At 39.2% G+C, this 16797-nt stretch overlaps 2 protein-coding genes across 3 annotated transcripts in view; one reads left to right on the forward strand and one right to left on the reverse strand.

Moving 5' to 3' along the window:
- Nucleotides 1-16797, forward strand: part of RIMOC1 (RAB7A interacting MON1-CCZ1 complex subunit 1) — a 173744-nt gene that overhangs the window by 135513 nt on the left and 21434 nt on the right. The window lies entirely within an intron of this gene.
- Nucleotides 1-16797, reverse strand: part of OXCT1 (3-oxoacid CoA-transferase 1) — an 82092-nt gene that overhangs the window by 63282 nt on the left and 2013 nt on the right. The window contains exons 2-4 of the mRNA XM_054054757.1: nucleotides 15226-15334; nucleotides 13912-14002; nucleotides 800-935 (exon numbers count right to left, since the gene is read on the reverse strand). Of these exons, the coding sequence (XP_053910732.1) occupies nucleotides 800-935; nucleotides 13912-14002; nucleotides 15226-15334 (336 nt within the window). The remainder of the gene's footprint in view (nucleotides 1-799; nucleotides 936-13911; nucleotides 14003-15225; nucleotides 15335-16797) is intronic.

The following is a 16797-nucleotide window of genomic DNA, read 5'->3' on the forward strand; positions in this document are numbered from 1 at the left end:
TCTTCCCCTTAAAATCTTAATACTGTTGCTTTTCTCAGAGGCTTAATAAGTTGTTTAAAGCCCAAAGGTTATGTGTCACCTATGGAGATGCCACATACTAACATAATGTAGTACTAATTTCACAGAACTATATCTCAATAGAATTTGACTGACACTCAAGACTTCAGGACCTCATTGCATTCAGGCTCTTTGAGTAGTCTGGCAGTCCTAAAATAATTAAAACTAGGTGCTAAAAAGTAAGGCTGTAAATACTGGCTCATAACATTATGCAGGTATTTAGTTAAGATTTAACGAACAAGCCCAAAAGAGTTGTGTCCCACAATGAATAGAAATCTTCTAATTTGATCCCTACCCACTAGATGGCAGACATTGCACATGCAACATCCTCAAAAGCACACAGGAGCCACCACCAGTGCAGAAATTCAGCAACTCTGACTTTTTCTGTCTTCCATGGGTAGAAAAAAGTCATGAAGTAGTGACATATCTTTTTCTACAATGGAGGAGAACTACAAAATATCTAACACTGTACAATAAAATATGGATATGTGTGTGCATATATGTTTACACTTTAAATTAATATAATGGAAGAACCATAAGAGGAATTTATACTATAAGACCAGTCAGTTCTTAAGAGAACAGTTACAGCCTACAGCCCATAATCATACAATGGGGCAAGTGTCATCTGTTTTTACTACACATCTGCACATAATCAGAGTATGTGGATGGCAAAATAATTTTGTACAGCACTTAAGCACTATCCTACTCAGTATTTTTGATATCTCCAAGACACACTCCTTACCTGAGGTGTAAGTTCAACTTCGAGCTCACCAGATAAATACTGGCGTTCAAACTCGGCGTTCTCTCCAACATACGATGACACCATGCGTTTTATCTGCTTAGTCTGAAGCAGAAGACCAAGTCCAAAATTGTCAACACTGTGTAGATAAAGTCAGACAATACTCAATATTTGCAACAACTTTGTTGTATTCAAAGCATTTGATAAACTTTAATGATTTAACAAGCAAGAACAAAGGTCTCTCATCCTCCACTTTAGACATAAGGAATTCGGAGACAAAAAACAAGTCCCAGCTCCTAGGTGGGAAATCAATGCTACAACAAAAACTTAGGAGGTCAGTGCTCATACTTCATCACTTCCAAGGCACTGAAAACATCCAAAACTTCCTCTTAAAGTCATTTCATGTCTAACAGCTACGAATAGCAGCAACTCAAGTAGTGTTATTTCACTTATATCCTCCTCTAAAAAGCCCTACCAACTAATAAAGTCACATACGGCACAACCTGGCTTTGAGTGAACAAAGACTTATTTTTTGTTAAAATTCCTGCTCCCCAGGAAAAAGTCAGGTAATTTAGCAGGTCAAGGAGAAAGGCACATTCACATTTATAGTGCTAGTTTGTATACAAAGTAAGAGAACATTCATATTTAAATTTTCTTATTGCAGTAACTAATTCAATTTCTTATTAAGAAATTGTCTACTACAGTAAAAGATATCAACACTGCAGTCCAGCTTAAACTGAATGCCAAAGATAGTACACATTTTTCTTGTGCAAGTGCTTCTGAATTCTTATATCCTAAAAGCACCATTCCCTATTAATCTTTAACATTTTTATGACATTTTTCATCTTGTATTGTGTACCGATGGGACAAGAGTGTATTTCAAGAGTTCCTGTGACAAAATGGCTCTGTAAAAAAAAGCTACCCCAACATAAAAAAACCTGAGGTTAAAATATAAAAATTTAAACAAATAGAGATGATATTACAAAGGCTGTTTCTTTCACATTTCAAACACATTATGCAGGATATGGGCAGACTGGAATATGTGTGCGAAGCTCATCTAAATTTATGTTGGTGTCTGCAACGTCTGAATGGAGAAATCAGACCTTGCACTCCCACTGCAGGAAAGTTGCCACGATCTAGAAGTATCTCACAAACAGTGATGTGTATCTACCACTATTTGTCTCAATCAGTATGACTTAATTATCCACATAATGGCTTGAGATTTCAGGATAAGAAATACTGGAAAACATTAAATAAGAAACCAAATCCAGTAAACTGCATGCTCTAATTAACACGCACATGTGGTTACAATATACACATCCTATTGAAAACACCACTCCTGAAGACCTCCAAAGAAAGCTTGTCTGTATTTTCTAATCCTATTAATTGCTTTAATGAAATATATCCCTTTCCTACACAAATCTCATTCTTTTTGTATTCTTACACTACCACATCTACAATACTGCCTCCTTCTCTAGATAGAAATGAAATGTCTTTCCACTAATGACCAGATGGAGAAAGTAATGCACCAGACTCCCTTTCCTCTATTCTTCCTCTTTATGCTTTACACAAATTATCAGTAAGTATATCTCCTAATCCTGGCTTTATAAGCCATGGTGATGGGGAAAAAAAAGAATGTAAAGGAGACGTGTAATCTATACTCCCCATACAAAAAGTACTATCTTAATCAAAAAGGAAAAAAAAACCCAAACAACTTAAAAATCGAGATACAATGCTGAGTGAGTTGAGAGGTATTTGTATCACACAATAAATCAGTGTAGATCAGAGGAAAGAACCCACTAAATCACAAACAAGCCCCACTCAACGTATTTTTATACTCCATCACTTCAGGGATCACGTCAGACATCCCAACTGTGACCTCTTGGCATCCTTTCAAAAGCCCAGATGCAAAAAGTTGACTAATACACAATATTTGTTTTCAAATATAAAAGTGGTCGCGATGAACCCACTTCTACAACAGCACCACTACCTGCTTAGTTGCCAGCATCGACATCTCATAGCACAGGCTGTGTCAGGCGCTGAGCAGATTAGTACCAGCACCAGCTCTCTGCCTCTCACCACAACAGCTTCATGGAGAGGCATACAGTCAGAAAGACTTCTCAAGCGCATGCATGACAACGACTATTTTAAGGTTAGATAACCCATTTCTATGCGTACTCGGGCATTTCGGAAACTACATGTGAGGAAGTGAAACAAGCTTCTCTGATCTGGTTCTTTGAACTTATTCCATGTTCATCAGATGTAAAGAACTTCACTTATTGTAAAAGCTTGCTCCACTCTCCAACTCTGATCTATAAAAAAAAATTTTAAATCCTATTCTGATGCAATGGTAGAAGTGTGACAGTGCCAACAAAGTCTTCAGAATAATATGCATGCTGCCTGGAAACAATCTGCATTTCTAACTCCACAGAGGAACAAAAAAAATCCAACAGTTTGAAACCAGAAGAGCTGGGAATAGGGCAGAAAGATGACTATGTGGGGAAAAAAAGGGGGATGAAAAAAAAAAGAATAAAATTGCCAGAATTTCCTGTACATGGTCCCTTAAAGTAGGACAATCCTTCTTGCAAGAAAAGCATCAAATCTCTTGTTATCAAAGATAGTAAACAAATGGAAACAGACAAGCCAATATGTGATAGCAGGTATCTTCTCTCAAATAAAACTTAGTAAAAATTCCCGATAGAAATTAAACAGAAAGTTGCACAAAAGTTAATTCTGTCACACTCATCCCAAGTTGCTCTTCACTTCCTAAGTCACTCTTTCTCCTCACCTCACAGGCAGTCAATTTATTTAAAAATAAACTTGCAGTGAGGACTGGTCCCTGAATACACAGGTCATACAACTTTACTTCCCTAGGACAATGAGAAGAGGAATTTTAGCTTCAGAAAGACACAGAATCATAGAATCACAGAATCACTAGGTTGGAAGGGACCCACTGGATCATTGAGTCCAACCATTCCTAACACTCCCTAAACCATGCCCCTCAGCACCTCATCCACCCGCCCCTTAAACACCTCCAGGGGTGGTGACTCCACCTCCTCCCTGGGCAGCCTGTTCCAGCATCCAATGACCCTTTCCGTGAAAAATTTTTTCCTGATGTCCAGCTTGACCCTCCTCTGGTGGAGCTTCACACCATTCCCCTTGTCCTGTCCCCTGTCACTTGGGAGAAGGACAACTCCTTTCAGGCAGTTGTAGAGAGCAATAAGGTCTCCCCTCAGCCTCCTCTTCTCCAGGCTAAATAACCCCAGCTCTCTCAGCCGCTCCTCGTCAGACTTGTTCTCCAGCCCCTCACCAGCTTCGTTGCTCTTCTCTGGACATGCTCCAGAGCCTCAACATCCTTCTTGTGGTGAGGGGCCCAGAACTGAACACAGTACTCAAGGTGTGGTCTCACCAGTGCCGAGTACAGAGGGAGAATAACCTCCCTGGACCTGCTGGCCACCTGTTTCTGATACAAGTTTTCCTTTCACCTCCCTCCAAAAAATATCCTTTTGAGCATTTCAGTCTATTTTACGTTTCCTATATTTCTTATATTTGAATGTCTAAGAAACTAACATTTAACAGAGCTGTGAAAGTGCTGTTCACACATTTATTCTCCCCACACTTTGCTCTTTGATACCTCCACCCTGGAACAAAAAAAACCCCAATTTCTGGTTTAGGGAAATTCCTTTTAATCTAATATTTTTTAATAGTTATTGTTAGTTATGTTTTCTCCCTTTCTGCATTTTGGTGCTTTCTTGGGTGTTTTGCTTTAGGCACAAGTTTCTTTAAACTCTTCAGCTTAAATTATGTTTATGCTGAAAATGTTACTCTTACAAGTACGTGTCTTGCAGGCCATGCCCTTCCTATCAAATAGCAACCATTATTAGAAAAAAAGATCCTTTACTGAGGGCATGGAAAGAACACATCCTGTATTATCTATTTTAAAAGCTGGACTCAGTCCTTTAAAAATTTAAACAAAAGTGAGTGCAATAAAAATTTGTTGCCACAGATAGGAAGGAAGAAGACATAGTGGAAGTTAATATAGCAATTATGACCACCTGAGGAACCTTAACATATTTAAGTCTAAGTGACCTGATGAGATGCATCCCAGAGTCCTGAGGGAACTGGAAGATGTGGTTGCCAAGACACTCTTCATGATATATGAAAAGTCAGGGCAATCGGGGAAAGTCCCTGGTGACTGGAAGAAGCGTAACTTTGTGCTTGTTTTTAAAAAGGGTAGAAAAGAGGACCCTGAGAACTACCGACCTGTCAGCCTCACCTCTGTGCACGGGAAGATCATGGAACAGATCCTCCTAGAAGCTGTGCTAAAGTACATGGAGGGCAGGGAGGTGATTAATGGCAGCCAGCACAGCCTCACCAGCGGCAAGTCCTGTCTGACCAACTTGGTGGCTTTTTATGATGCGGTAACGCAGCACTGGACGTGGGCAAACCAAGAGATGTGATCCATCTGGACTTCTGTAAAGCCTTTGACATGGTCCCCCACAACATCCTTCTCTCTAAATTGGAGTTACATGGATTTGATGGGTGGACAGTACAGTGGATAAGAAACGAGGGAGAATGGGTATAAACTGGAGAGGGGCAGATTTAGGTCGGACATTAGGAAGAACTTTTTCACCATGAGAGTGGTGCGACACTGGAACAGGTTGCCAAGGGGAGTTGTGGGTGCTCCATCCTGGAGGTGTTCAAGGCCAGGTGGGATGGGGCCTTGGGCAGCCTGAGCCAGTGGAATGTCCCTGCACATGGCAGGGGGGTTGGAACTAGATGATCTTTAAGGTTCCTTCCATCTATGATTATGTGTGCTGTCAGAAGAAGGAAAGTACACATTACTCCTAGAGAGGGAATGTGTTCCTTGTCCTCAAAACTGTTAAAATTTCTAGAAGCTTCCCCATTCTGTACGAGGATGAAATCTGAATCAACAGAAAACATCGAAGACATATAGGAAAAGAGACCTAACTTGGCACTCATCCAGAACGTAGGTGATCCATCTTCCCCATCCCACTGATACAGTAAGAATTAAGAGCGTCTGGTTGGTTAGCTACACATTCCTTCCTATTATTTTGTTCCTATCAGGCCTGTGAAACCTTCCTGTCAGAAAATAATGGCTGTCTTTTCTAATTAAAAAATTAGACAAAAACAGCTTCCAGCCAGATCTGGCCTACAAATCTCAAGTACACTGGAAGTAGTCAAAGGCAACAAGCTGATCCTGCACGCCACAAAAATGGCAATCTGCAGCTCCCAGACCTTTCTCTGTGTGGCTTAACCGAAATAGGTTCTACAGCATAACAAGGAAGACGAAACCTAAGTTTCCAAGTTGACAAAAGCTTTACACACCAACAAGCCCTACACAGCCTCCTGAAGCAGGGAATAGAAATCTGCATTCTTACGTAGAAAAAAAAGATCTGGAAAGTCAAACCGCCCTGGCAAGAGGCATAAGATGGTTCTTGGGGGGGTTTTGAAGAAGTAATTACACTCTTCTCTCTCTCAGCCTTGTGCTAGGACATTTATAGGTGTCTAAGAAAAGTGGGGATGATCTGGACAACCAGTTTGCCCTTACTGGGAAAACAGGAAACAAATGGTCAGCAGGATCAATTAGCATGAGGGCTTCACTCAACATGAGCAGTCTTCCTCTATAGGAAATCCTCCTCTCTATAGTATCATTCAAAGATTCTTCAGGCCTGCAGTGCATGTTCCTGAGAGATGCTACTCAGACCAGAAGTCACTCGTTAAGAAAGATCAACATGAATATTTAAGTTTTCGAGAATCAGAAGGTGTTGGCCAAAGAGGAGGTAACATGATATCCTACCCGACCTTTCTCATCTTTTAGTTTGGGAATTAAAAGGGTAACTAGATCACTCCTTAAGACTATGGATTGAAAAAGGAGAGCATGTAGCAAGAACCCTAGGGCAAGGCTCCAACTCAAGCAGAAAAGTTTTTTGCAACTTGCTGTTGCTGCAAAAAGAGCATATTTGTGGTTGGTCCTACTCCTGAAGAATGCTTTTTGAGACACTAGTGAGCTTCTGGAGACACATGAACAGCCTCTTTATGCATTCCGCAAGTTCGAGTGTTGCGTAACTATGCATAAAACTTGGAAACAGTTGGACCTGTTCCAGAGCTAGACATTTTCCTGGCAAGAGGCTAAGAGTGGGGAGAGGGAAACAATTTCATCTATCATCCTCCACTGAAAAGATACTTCATCTCATCTGTTTTACTTTGTATCACTAGCTTTTCAGTTTTCAAAAGGATCTGCTCCACCTGACATGCAATTACACCTCTCAGTGGGTCCACACATCTAGGGAAATCCAGATATGCTTCCAATAAAATGAGTGCATCAATCACTACCTGTTTGGCACCTCTTAGTAAAGCAGCCTTAAGCTTTCAGGCTTACAGCGGTACCTCACTGCAGCATGAAATTTTACAAACATGAAAGAAGGTATGTGGCTGAAGATACTACCCGAGTTCTTAGTGATACACATCCATAGGTCCACAAAAATAATGATAAAGTATAATCCTAGCAGCACCAGAAAATGATCCTTTATAGACTTCGTGCAGAAAATTAGCAGATGCTTTCTAAATGGTGTTTGCACAAGACCGTGAACAAATGTGCAAGCAAACCAAGGGTAAAATCAATGTGGACAATCACCCACATAACAGTTCTTGGTAAGTCATCTGCCAAGTCTTCTTGCTGACTCTTAACAGGGAGACTATGTCCCACAATAATCCCCCAGGTGTTACACTGGAAGACTATTAAAAGCAGCCTGTTCAGATGATATTCTGTTTCTTCTCCTTTCCTGCTCCCCACCCACTTCCAGCAGGATACACAGAATGAGGGCAAGATGAGGAAGACGAATCAACTAACAGGGAGAGGAAAATAGATTCAGCTCATAGGAAGATAAATAAATTAGACAGAGGTATAACGTTTATTTGCCCTATGGATTCTTGAGACACTGTTTTCAGGCAGGTTTGGGGTTTTTTTTTCCTTTTTTCTAGGACATTTTGCCAGCTGTACTACTGGGAACTGCTTAATGGAAAGCAGAAAAGAGAGGTAGGAGCTCTCTGTGGGAAGGTGACCAAGCAAAGAGGATGGAGAGAGAAGCATGGGTGCTGCCATATGTTACATCAGTCCTGGTTAGGTGAAGGAAGAAGTAGAAAAGAGGGGCAGTGGGTCACAGATCCCAGAAAACATCTCACCACCTCTTCAGCCCATGGCAAAGGACAAAGGAAACAGTGCACTGAATCTCTCTCAGCCCAGCAGCATGGGACTTCTTCCACTTCAAGGGGAGAAATAAGAAAGAAAACAAGGGAGCTCAAGGTTGCCAGGAATCACAAATCCCTGCATGCAAGTTGGTGTGACTGAGTCTTAAACTGCCCTGCAGTGTTTGCACTTCACTCTTCTCCCTCTGCTACTAAAGCCTTAGGAGAACTCTGTCCTCTCCACTGTAATAACTTCATCTTAACTCCAGGTGCACCTTTCAGATGTACCTGCAAGGAGAGGCAAATAGGTCAGGTGACCCTAAAAAGACCAACAGAGTATTCCATCCCATATACGTCATACTCAGTATAAACTAACGAGATCATGAGGGTCTCGCTCTCCTTAACATCCAGTGAGGACCTTGTTTGTCTGATTGATCTTGATCCTAGATCCGTGCTTTCCTGAATCCAGTTCCTGAGTCCAGCTCCCTCCTAGCTGTGGAACCACCTCATTGCGTCTGCTGTGCAGTATTTATGGTGATACATGGTCATCAAGGGGTGGGCTGGGGGCACAACCTCATGTATTTGTTTATATTTTATTACTTCCTAATTATTTCCATTGCCATTATTATCATTTCACTAAAGCTGTAGTTCTAGCTACCAAGTCATAAATCTTTTTGCTCTGATTTCCCCCTTCCCTTTCCTTCCAGGGTCTGGGGGTGGGGTGGATTTTGGAGGCTCAACTGCACGGCTTTAGCTGCCACGTTTGGCCAGATGGGGCTAAACCATGACACAAGCATTTAGGCCAAGTCCATTGAAAGGCTGCAAATGCAGAGTTTTTGAAGAGGGTAAATACTGTACATTGTATGGTTACATCAGCAGCAACATCTTCTCTTTCCTCATTCCTTTCTGCTGTGAAATGGCGTATTGCGTTTTTATTGCAACAAATAAAACAACTCTATTCAGAACTTCCAAAATCTACCATATTTTTCCTTAGCAGGCAAGTTACACAGTATAGACTTACTCCATCAAGTACTTGGATTTCAACATCAATGCATAATACTTTAATAGTTTCCTGGCTAAAAGCTACGTTTAACTTTTACTGCTACTTTTTTAAAATCAAGTTGATAGGGTTCCTAGACCATGCTGAGTTCTATTTTGTCTTCGTTTGTAATCAAAAACAGAGTCATCTGCACAGCCGATTCCTCAATAGTTCCATGTAGTGCAAAGTTTAGTACAATTCGCCCTTCCAAAATCCTAAATAACCTCCAAGCTAAAATTAGGAAGATGACCCAGTCAGATTTTCAGGGATTTGCAGTTCACACAGTGTCACCATTTACAGCTGTAATAAGGCATCTGATTAAGTTCTTTAGAAAGACTGAAGACTACTAAAAAAAAAAAAAAAAAAAAAAAAGTAAACTGCTTCAAATAATCAACTGAAAATATCTTATATACCTTGCTTCATTATTTTGCCAGCTTGCCATGAAAAGAATTTTGCCAAACTCCACTCTAATCTCTCCGCCAAAACATAAAACTCATCAGTGACTTCGTATTTCACTTCCAAAAGTATACTTAATTTTGGATTTTTAAAGAATTTCTTATGCATATCCAGAAATGACACACACAACGGCAGACAGTCTTGAACATCACTTCGATGAAACTTCCACCTGACGGTATGTTTTGATATAAGTTCTTAATATTTTCTTATATGTATAAGTAATATAGGTATAGATAACTTGTATATATATATATATAAAAATACATACAAATAGAAAAGTTATAATAAGGATGGAATTAAGCCATAGGAGTTATATATGCAAGAATAGCAGGGGAATCTGTGGCTAAGATGGCAAATGTTTTAACAGAAAGACACAACTCAAAGCAATGACTGAAAAATGAAATAAACTTATTTAACATACATAACATTTATCAATTCTGCCTTAAATTCAAAATATTTAATTGGTAAGAGCATAAAAATACCTTTTGTGCTTTAGAATACAGGGTGCAGTTAAGTTTACTGTTGCATCCGGTGCCATACAAGTAGTGCCCTACCTGGAGATTTGGCAACTGCAAATAGTCCATTAGGAAAACAAGGGTGTTACGTTCAACAGAACTAAGTAACAGTGCATCCAGGCAGCATGACCAATAGTGCAAACATTTATCTCAAAGCTATTTTTTCCTTACTAATGCATAACATTGTAACATAAAAGGAACTTCTGCATGAAGAGCACAGAGAGCAAAGGTTCAAAAAGCTGGTAATACCTTTTAAGCAGGCAGTCTGAATCTGTGATAATCTGACAGCATGCTGTCAAGCCCCTTTTAGATGAACACCCAGGTGACTAGCAATTAAGATATTAACCTCTCTTACTGTAAGTTCAACTCAACTGTTTAACACTACAGCATTCAAAAAGAATGCATATTTAAGTCTCAAAAGCAGTCAAAGGAAAGAGGGAAGTAGCTCATGTGATAAAACAGGCAGTCCACACGTGCAGCTACCGCAAGTAATGGACTTCATTTTCACCAAGTATAAATTCAGCCTATCAAGGTCGTAGGAACAGAAACAAAGTGTTCATCTCACAATGGAATTATAGCCAAAAATCCACTTAATCATGCAAAATTAAAAGTAGCAATTTTATGCAAATTTATTTCTTAAAACTTCAATGTTAACTATTTGGCTACGTTGACACGAGCATAGTCAGAAACAACAGACCTGATAGTCTGCTTTAGAGAAGTCTTAGCACAAGCTGACCTGAAAAGTCCAAGCCCCCTGTAACCTGAAATCGGTATGCGACCAGATACCACAAAGTTGGTACAAGCATCATACAAGCAGATGAAAAAAACATCCATGTGCAAGAAGGTACTATACACTAATCATGGCATGCTGGGAATTTACTGAATCAAGGTTTAAAATAAGGACCTACTAACATACGTGAAGCAAACTAGCTTTAAGCAGTAATGCAACAAAAATTTAATAAAATGGATACTGGTAGCTTACTGAGATAGAATCCACTAAATTTGAAGGGTTTATAATAACATAGTGTAAAGGAAATACTTATAACATGAACAACATATGCAAAACAAGTTATAAAGGAAGGTGTGAAGATGTATTATAGAAGTACACGCACCCACCATGGCATTTTTCACTATTTCCCTGGTTCACTAGCTCCAGTTTCCCCTGCAGCAAGTTGTGTAAATACCAGAGATACTGGATATCTGTACTGCTTCTCTTTCTAACACTTTGCTTTGTTTGACTTGGCAAAAGAGTAACTACTCTTAAAGGTACCACTTCACTTACGAGCACACAGCGTATGCACTAGCGTAACGCACAGCAAGAGGCAATCAGTTTGGCAGTATCATGTTCCTAAACAGGCGCCTAAGAATACCTCATGCACTGCTGTACAATCTGTCCTTGGCAAGTCCTTCAAAGGCCCAAGAAGCGCTTTACCTGCCAGCAACTATGTGATTTGAACAAGGATTTGCAGGAGGAATCTCCTCCCTATTACACTGCAGCACAGAAAAGCAGGGTGTGAACTTGAGAATATCCTACTCCTTTAAAGTTATTACCAGACACTGCCAAGCATTTCTAGGCCTTGCTGAACCTTCTTTCCAGTTAAAAGAGAGTCGGTAAGAGCGCTGCAGGACTTCCTAATTACTGTTTTGCCCTAGATATAAGTGAAGCACTGTCTCCATTGCTGCTATTTTAAGTTATAAACAGATAGCTCAGCAACACACTTCGTGGCTTAGGCATTTTGAAAGACAAGTTACTTAATCCACGCAGCTGCAATGCTCTCCAGAACAGGTTGTCTGTCTATACACTTGGCTCTTTCCCTGATCCAATCACAAGTTGCCTGCCAATCCCACTTCAGGACGAGAAAATATAGCCACAACTGATTACCTCCTGCTTACTGGAGCAGCTGGAGAAACAAGCTGCAGAACGGAAGACCAAACGTAGCACAGCATCAGCAGCAGTGCAACAGGGCAAAGGCAAAACACACTGCATCCTGAGGCATCTTGGAGGGCGGGAAATTACCCATCCCAAGAATACCTGACATCTCAAGATTAAAGGAACAATTCACCCTTTAAATATGCTGCTGCAGGGTATATGATTGCTGTGCTACTTCAGCTTTAAAATCCATTTATTGCAATACTTGATAATATCAATATGCTTTTTGACACAGTATTAGAAGATGCTTAAATGGTCTCAATCACTGTGAAAAGGATTCTGACTTAATTAATGACATTTCTGCTTTATCCTGGTTCCAAAACCCTACCAAACAACTGCAGGATAAGTTCCATGTAACAGTAATACAATAAATAAAAAAAAAATAGATGAAACTATATTCTATTATTAATTTAATTTCAGAATTAATGATACTGTTAAATACGAGAGGCAACATAGGATTTTCACAAACCAGACTTTACAAATAGCATAGATGCCCCCAGTACTTTCAAAGCATCACACTGTCTGTGAGGAGCTTATCAAGGCTTCCACAAATGTTCATGGAAAGCTAGTTTCAAGAAAAAGGGAATTCAATTTTGCTTTCCTGCCTGCAACCAAACATTTCACAGTAATCGCTGGAGTCTCAAAGTCCAAAGAATTTTCAGGAAAGTTAGCATTATTTCAGGCAAAAATAATTCTCGCTTATAACGCTACCTAATATGTGCAGAATACAACACAAAATGTAGTTCTGTCCATTCTATTCCATAATGCTTCTCTTTTCACATTTCCTCACGTTCATACCATCATTTCCCTCCCAGAAGCATCTCTTTGCACAATCTCCCTACCTACATATGTGTGTCATTTAGAATTAAGAGTATGAGGAAAGTGAATAACTTCTACTCAAAGTCACTTATCTTTCCACTCAAAATTATTTCTCTCTTTCTCTCTCCTTTTTACCATCCAGCAGAAATCACTTCTCACAAGTCTAAGGAGACTGAGATTCACTGTGCCTGTGCCAAATACCAATACAAATCAATCTGTTATCCTATGAATGTGCAATGGCATGGAAAAAAATCAACATATCGTGAACTTCAGCCTCTAAATCTATAATGAACTAAAAAACACTGAAACTATTACGCTGCTGAAGATGACATTTTATGCGGTAAATCATTGAATCAAGGTCAAGACCATCTGCAGATAATAACCATCCAGAACCACTGCAAGGACCAGAATATCAGTCTTAATGACCAGGCTTATTTAAAATGCAATTCATCATATTCTGCATATCAATATTTTCCTTTAATTTCATTTCAATTTTATCAATGTACTTCAACAGAAGTGGCGGTAGCTATTTCTCTATATGAAGAACATCAAGTACTGTGGAGTCTACTACAGTGAACAGCTTTTTTAAAAAAGAGCCTTAATGAGAAACTAAGAAATTAGATGTAAAATTACTCTGTCAACCCCACATGAATTACTTAATGGGCAAACATTATTAAAAAAAAAATCAAAAATTCCAAGATCTACTAAAGAGGCTCTCCGTTCTGTGATTATATGCTCCACTGTTGTATTGTTGGGGTTTTTTTCAAAGTAACAGTTACAGTAAGAAAGTCAGAAAGCACCAAACTAGTACCAAAAAAAAAAAACCTACTTAGATCTTCACATACATAAAAAAAAAATCACTGATAATACATTTAAAGCATTTAAGCCAAAATGTTCAGTGACAGTCAACCAGTTAAATATATATAAATACATATAATTGCAACAGCCTACAACAGTGGCAAAGCTAAGTCTACAGACTACTGTACATTCTGGTTTCATTCCAAAAGCAGCACTCTCAAAAATAGCAATATTGTTAATACGAAGATTCCTGTGATTAAAAGGAAGACTTTTTCACACCTATAAGCCTGTTCACATGAACAGAATATTCAATCTGTACTTGTAAAACTACAGACAAACGAGTACCTACCCTGCGTTATTACTGACTGCTGTTAATCCCTTTACTCCAGTCTTCAGTAAACCCCCAATGAGGTTTTCAGGAATCCCACACAATCCAAAACCTATGTGCAATAACAGAAAACTGAAAATGTAACACATGTTTGAAAAAGAACACAGATTAACCAGAAATTTGAGAATATGTACTGTTCAATTAAAAATCTTTTCTCAACAGAACAAGCTCCTTAGTTGACTAAATAAACCACCACTTGTGGAAAGCATTGCATCCTAGTACTGGAACCTCCCAGCTACTAGATGCTTCCCAGTTTGGATGAAAGCCATTTAGCTGTCAGAGGTCTGCTTACACACAAATGGCCTTTGGAGAAGAGGTCCTGGACCCTGGCTCTCCTGATGTGTGTCCTAACCACAGTACTCCTCATTCCTCCTTTTCCTTCTACATAACTAACCTTCAGGTCTTTGCTGCACATAAAGTCAAAGGGGAGGCACAAGGAGGAGTGAGAAGGAGTTGTCCTGTACAGCTTAGCCTATAATTAGGTGATAAAATGTGGAAATCTGAATGTTCTCAGGAAGATGAGTAACTGGAAGCACAGGAACATAGATCTCCATATAGCCTGAGCTGCCCCACCTCATACCTATTATGTAAGAACCCCGTTTGTCTAAAATGAAATTCCACCCCACATTTGAGGCACCTAAGTCTTAGGCCAGGCACCAACACCGTAAGTACTAACATTTCCTTCGCAAACACTTAGCCTCAGATCTTAAATACAATAATTCTTCCTAGAAGGCATTTTGCCTCATTGTGCATCTTCAAAGAGGTTTTCCATGTTTCACAACACTAAATTCATTACTCCCTCAATACTAAAAATCACTATAATCTACTAAATAGATCACTTTTCTTTCAACAGGCTGAACAGCATGAAATTGTGGAAATCCTCTAGAATATTCAAAAGTCACAGTGAAAGTCAGTATGACACAACTTCTTGACTCTTCCAGAAGTGCTCACATAAGCACTTAGAGTAATGTTGGTAAGTATTTAATCTTCCCTTCCTAAATCCAGAAACAGGTTAGGTGATTGTTCAATGTCACTACTGGGGAGAAAAAACAGTGATTTTCTGAGGCTTTTTTCCCTCCTCTAAGAAATGAACTAGGATTTTCTCACTGAAAGAGTCTGCCTCTCGTTAGCAGAATATAAAATCGCTCGTTTAAAATAGCCATACAAGTATATAGATTCTTAAAATAGTTAATATTAAAAGAAACTAAGTAAATGGTAAAAAGTATCTCATTAATCCAGCATATGACTGCATCCATAAAGAATTTAAATATTTACCACCAACAAGCACAGTTGCCCCATCAGGTATATCTTTTACAGCTTCAACAGCATCAGTATAAAACTTGGTGTTGCAGTGAGAGCTGGTAGAAAAATAGCATCCACAAATCTGAAATAACATTAAAAGAAACAAGTGAATAAACAAAAAGCATTATATAGTATCTTTATTTTAATGAAATGCATATGTATTTTGAAGGCTTTAGGCTTCATATGAGCTGCATTGATTTGACAATGTCCAAACAGAATTTAAATTGAATCCTCAGCTGCTGACAAATTGTGACTTACTACAAACAGATTCACTAATCTAATTCCTCAGCACAAGTCAGAGCAGCCTAAAGACTGCTATAACATATCTTTTGCTTCTTGTAGCTCCAAAGACACACAGACACTAAACATAATCAGAAATTGCTAGAGAACCAACACCACAACAAAACTGGAGTGGAGACCAAGGAACAACATGACGTACAGTGCTGTGCTGGCAGCATAACAAGCAGAAATTCCCTTCAGCTCCCTGATTTCTAACACAATCTTAAGAGTTCTTAGTGTTGTTGAGGAACAATCCAGAATGAGGAAGACTCCAACAAAGTGGAGAAATACGGAGGGCAAAATCAATACAAATACCATCCTGAGGTCTAGACTTCACAGTGCAAAGCCATTATACATCCTAATTCATCTATTATGCTCTCAGGTCACAGTTACCTTAACCTTTTTTCTTTTTTTTTCCCCCCTCACTAATACTACCATGCATTAATAGTATCCACATGCTGTCAAGGTATCAGGAGGAATTGACACTTATGTCAGGACACTGACAGCCTCCATAAGTTGAAAGCATCTAGAAGTTAAAATACTACCTAATGGTGTTTCCACTTGTAATTTACAAGAACTGAGAAATTTTAAACTAGGGAAGAAGTAAATAAATAATAAACAACCTTATCTATACACGTTTTAAAGACAATACCCTAATTCTTCCCTAAAAAGTTTCTTTAAGATCCAGTTACAAACACAGCAATTTTTTTCGGCTTGGTTTCAGGATTAAACAAACTGCCTTTTTAATAAAATTAATAATAAAAGGAGTTTATACTAAATATTAAGAAAATCTTTCTGACTGCAGGTTTATCTCCCTCTCAATGGAAACACTGATGTTCCTCTGCTTTGATGAGCTCAAAACAAAAAAAAATCAGTACATGGATCATAAGCAACAGTGTCAGCTGAGAAAAAGTAGAAGAACCTTCTCAATGCTCAGTTATGCCAAGATTATTTATTTCAGAAATATTTTTTGTTGACAGCAAGACTGCAAAGAGTGTCTCTTTTGGTACGCAAGTGACAAACTGAGTATGAGTGCTGGCATCCTCAGGAGCTGCAGTACATCAGGGCTGCACAAAGGCCAGGTCTGGAGGGAGGCCACACCATCGCCTGTACCCACCCATACGGTACATTCTCTTTAATCTACCCAATTGCCTGTAACAGCGGGGAACAGCAGAGCAGCGTGTGTTACAGGTGTGCATTCCCAGGCCGGATGTCTCTAACAAAGGTGTCTGCCCTTCTATACTAAACATGTTCTTTTTCAGTCCC

The sequence above is a fragment of the Cuculus canorus genome, chromosome Z (assembly GCF_017976375.1).
Source record: "Cuculus canorus isolate bCucCan1 chromosome Z, bCucCan1.pri, whole genome shotgun sequence".
NCBI classification, from domain to species: domain Eukaryota; kingdom Metazoa; phylum Chordata; class Aves; order Cuculiformes; family Cuculidae; genus Cuculus; species Cuculus canorus.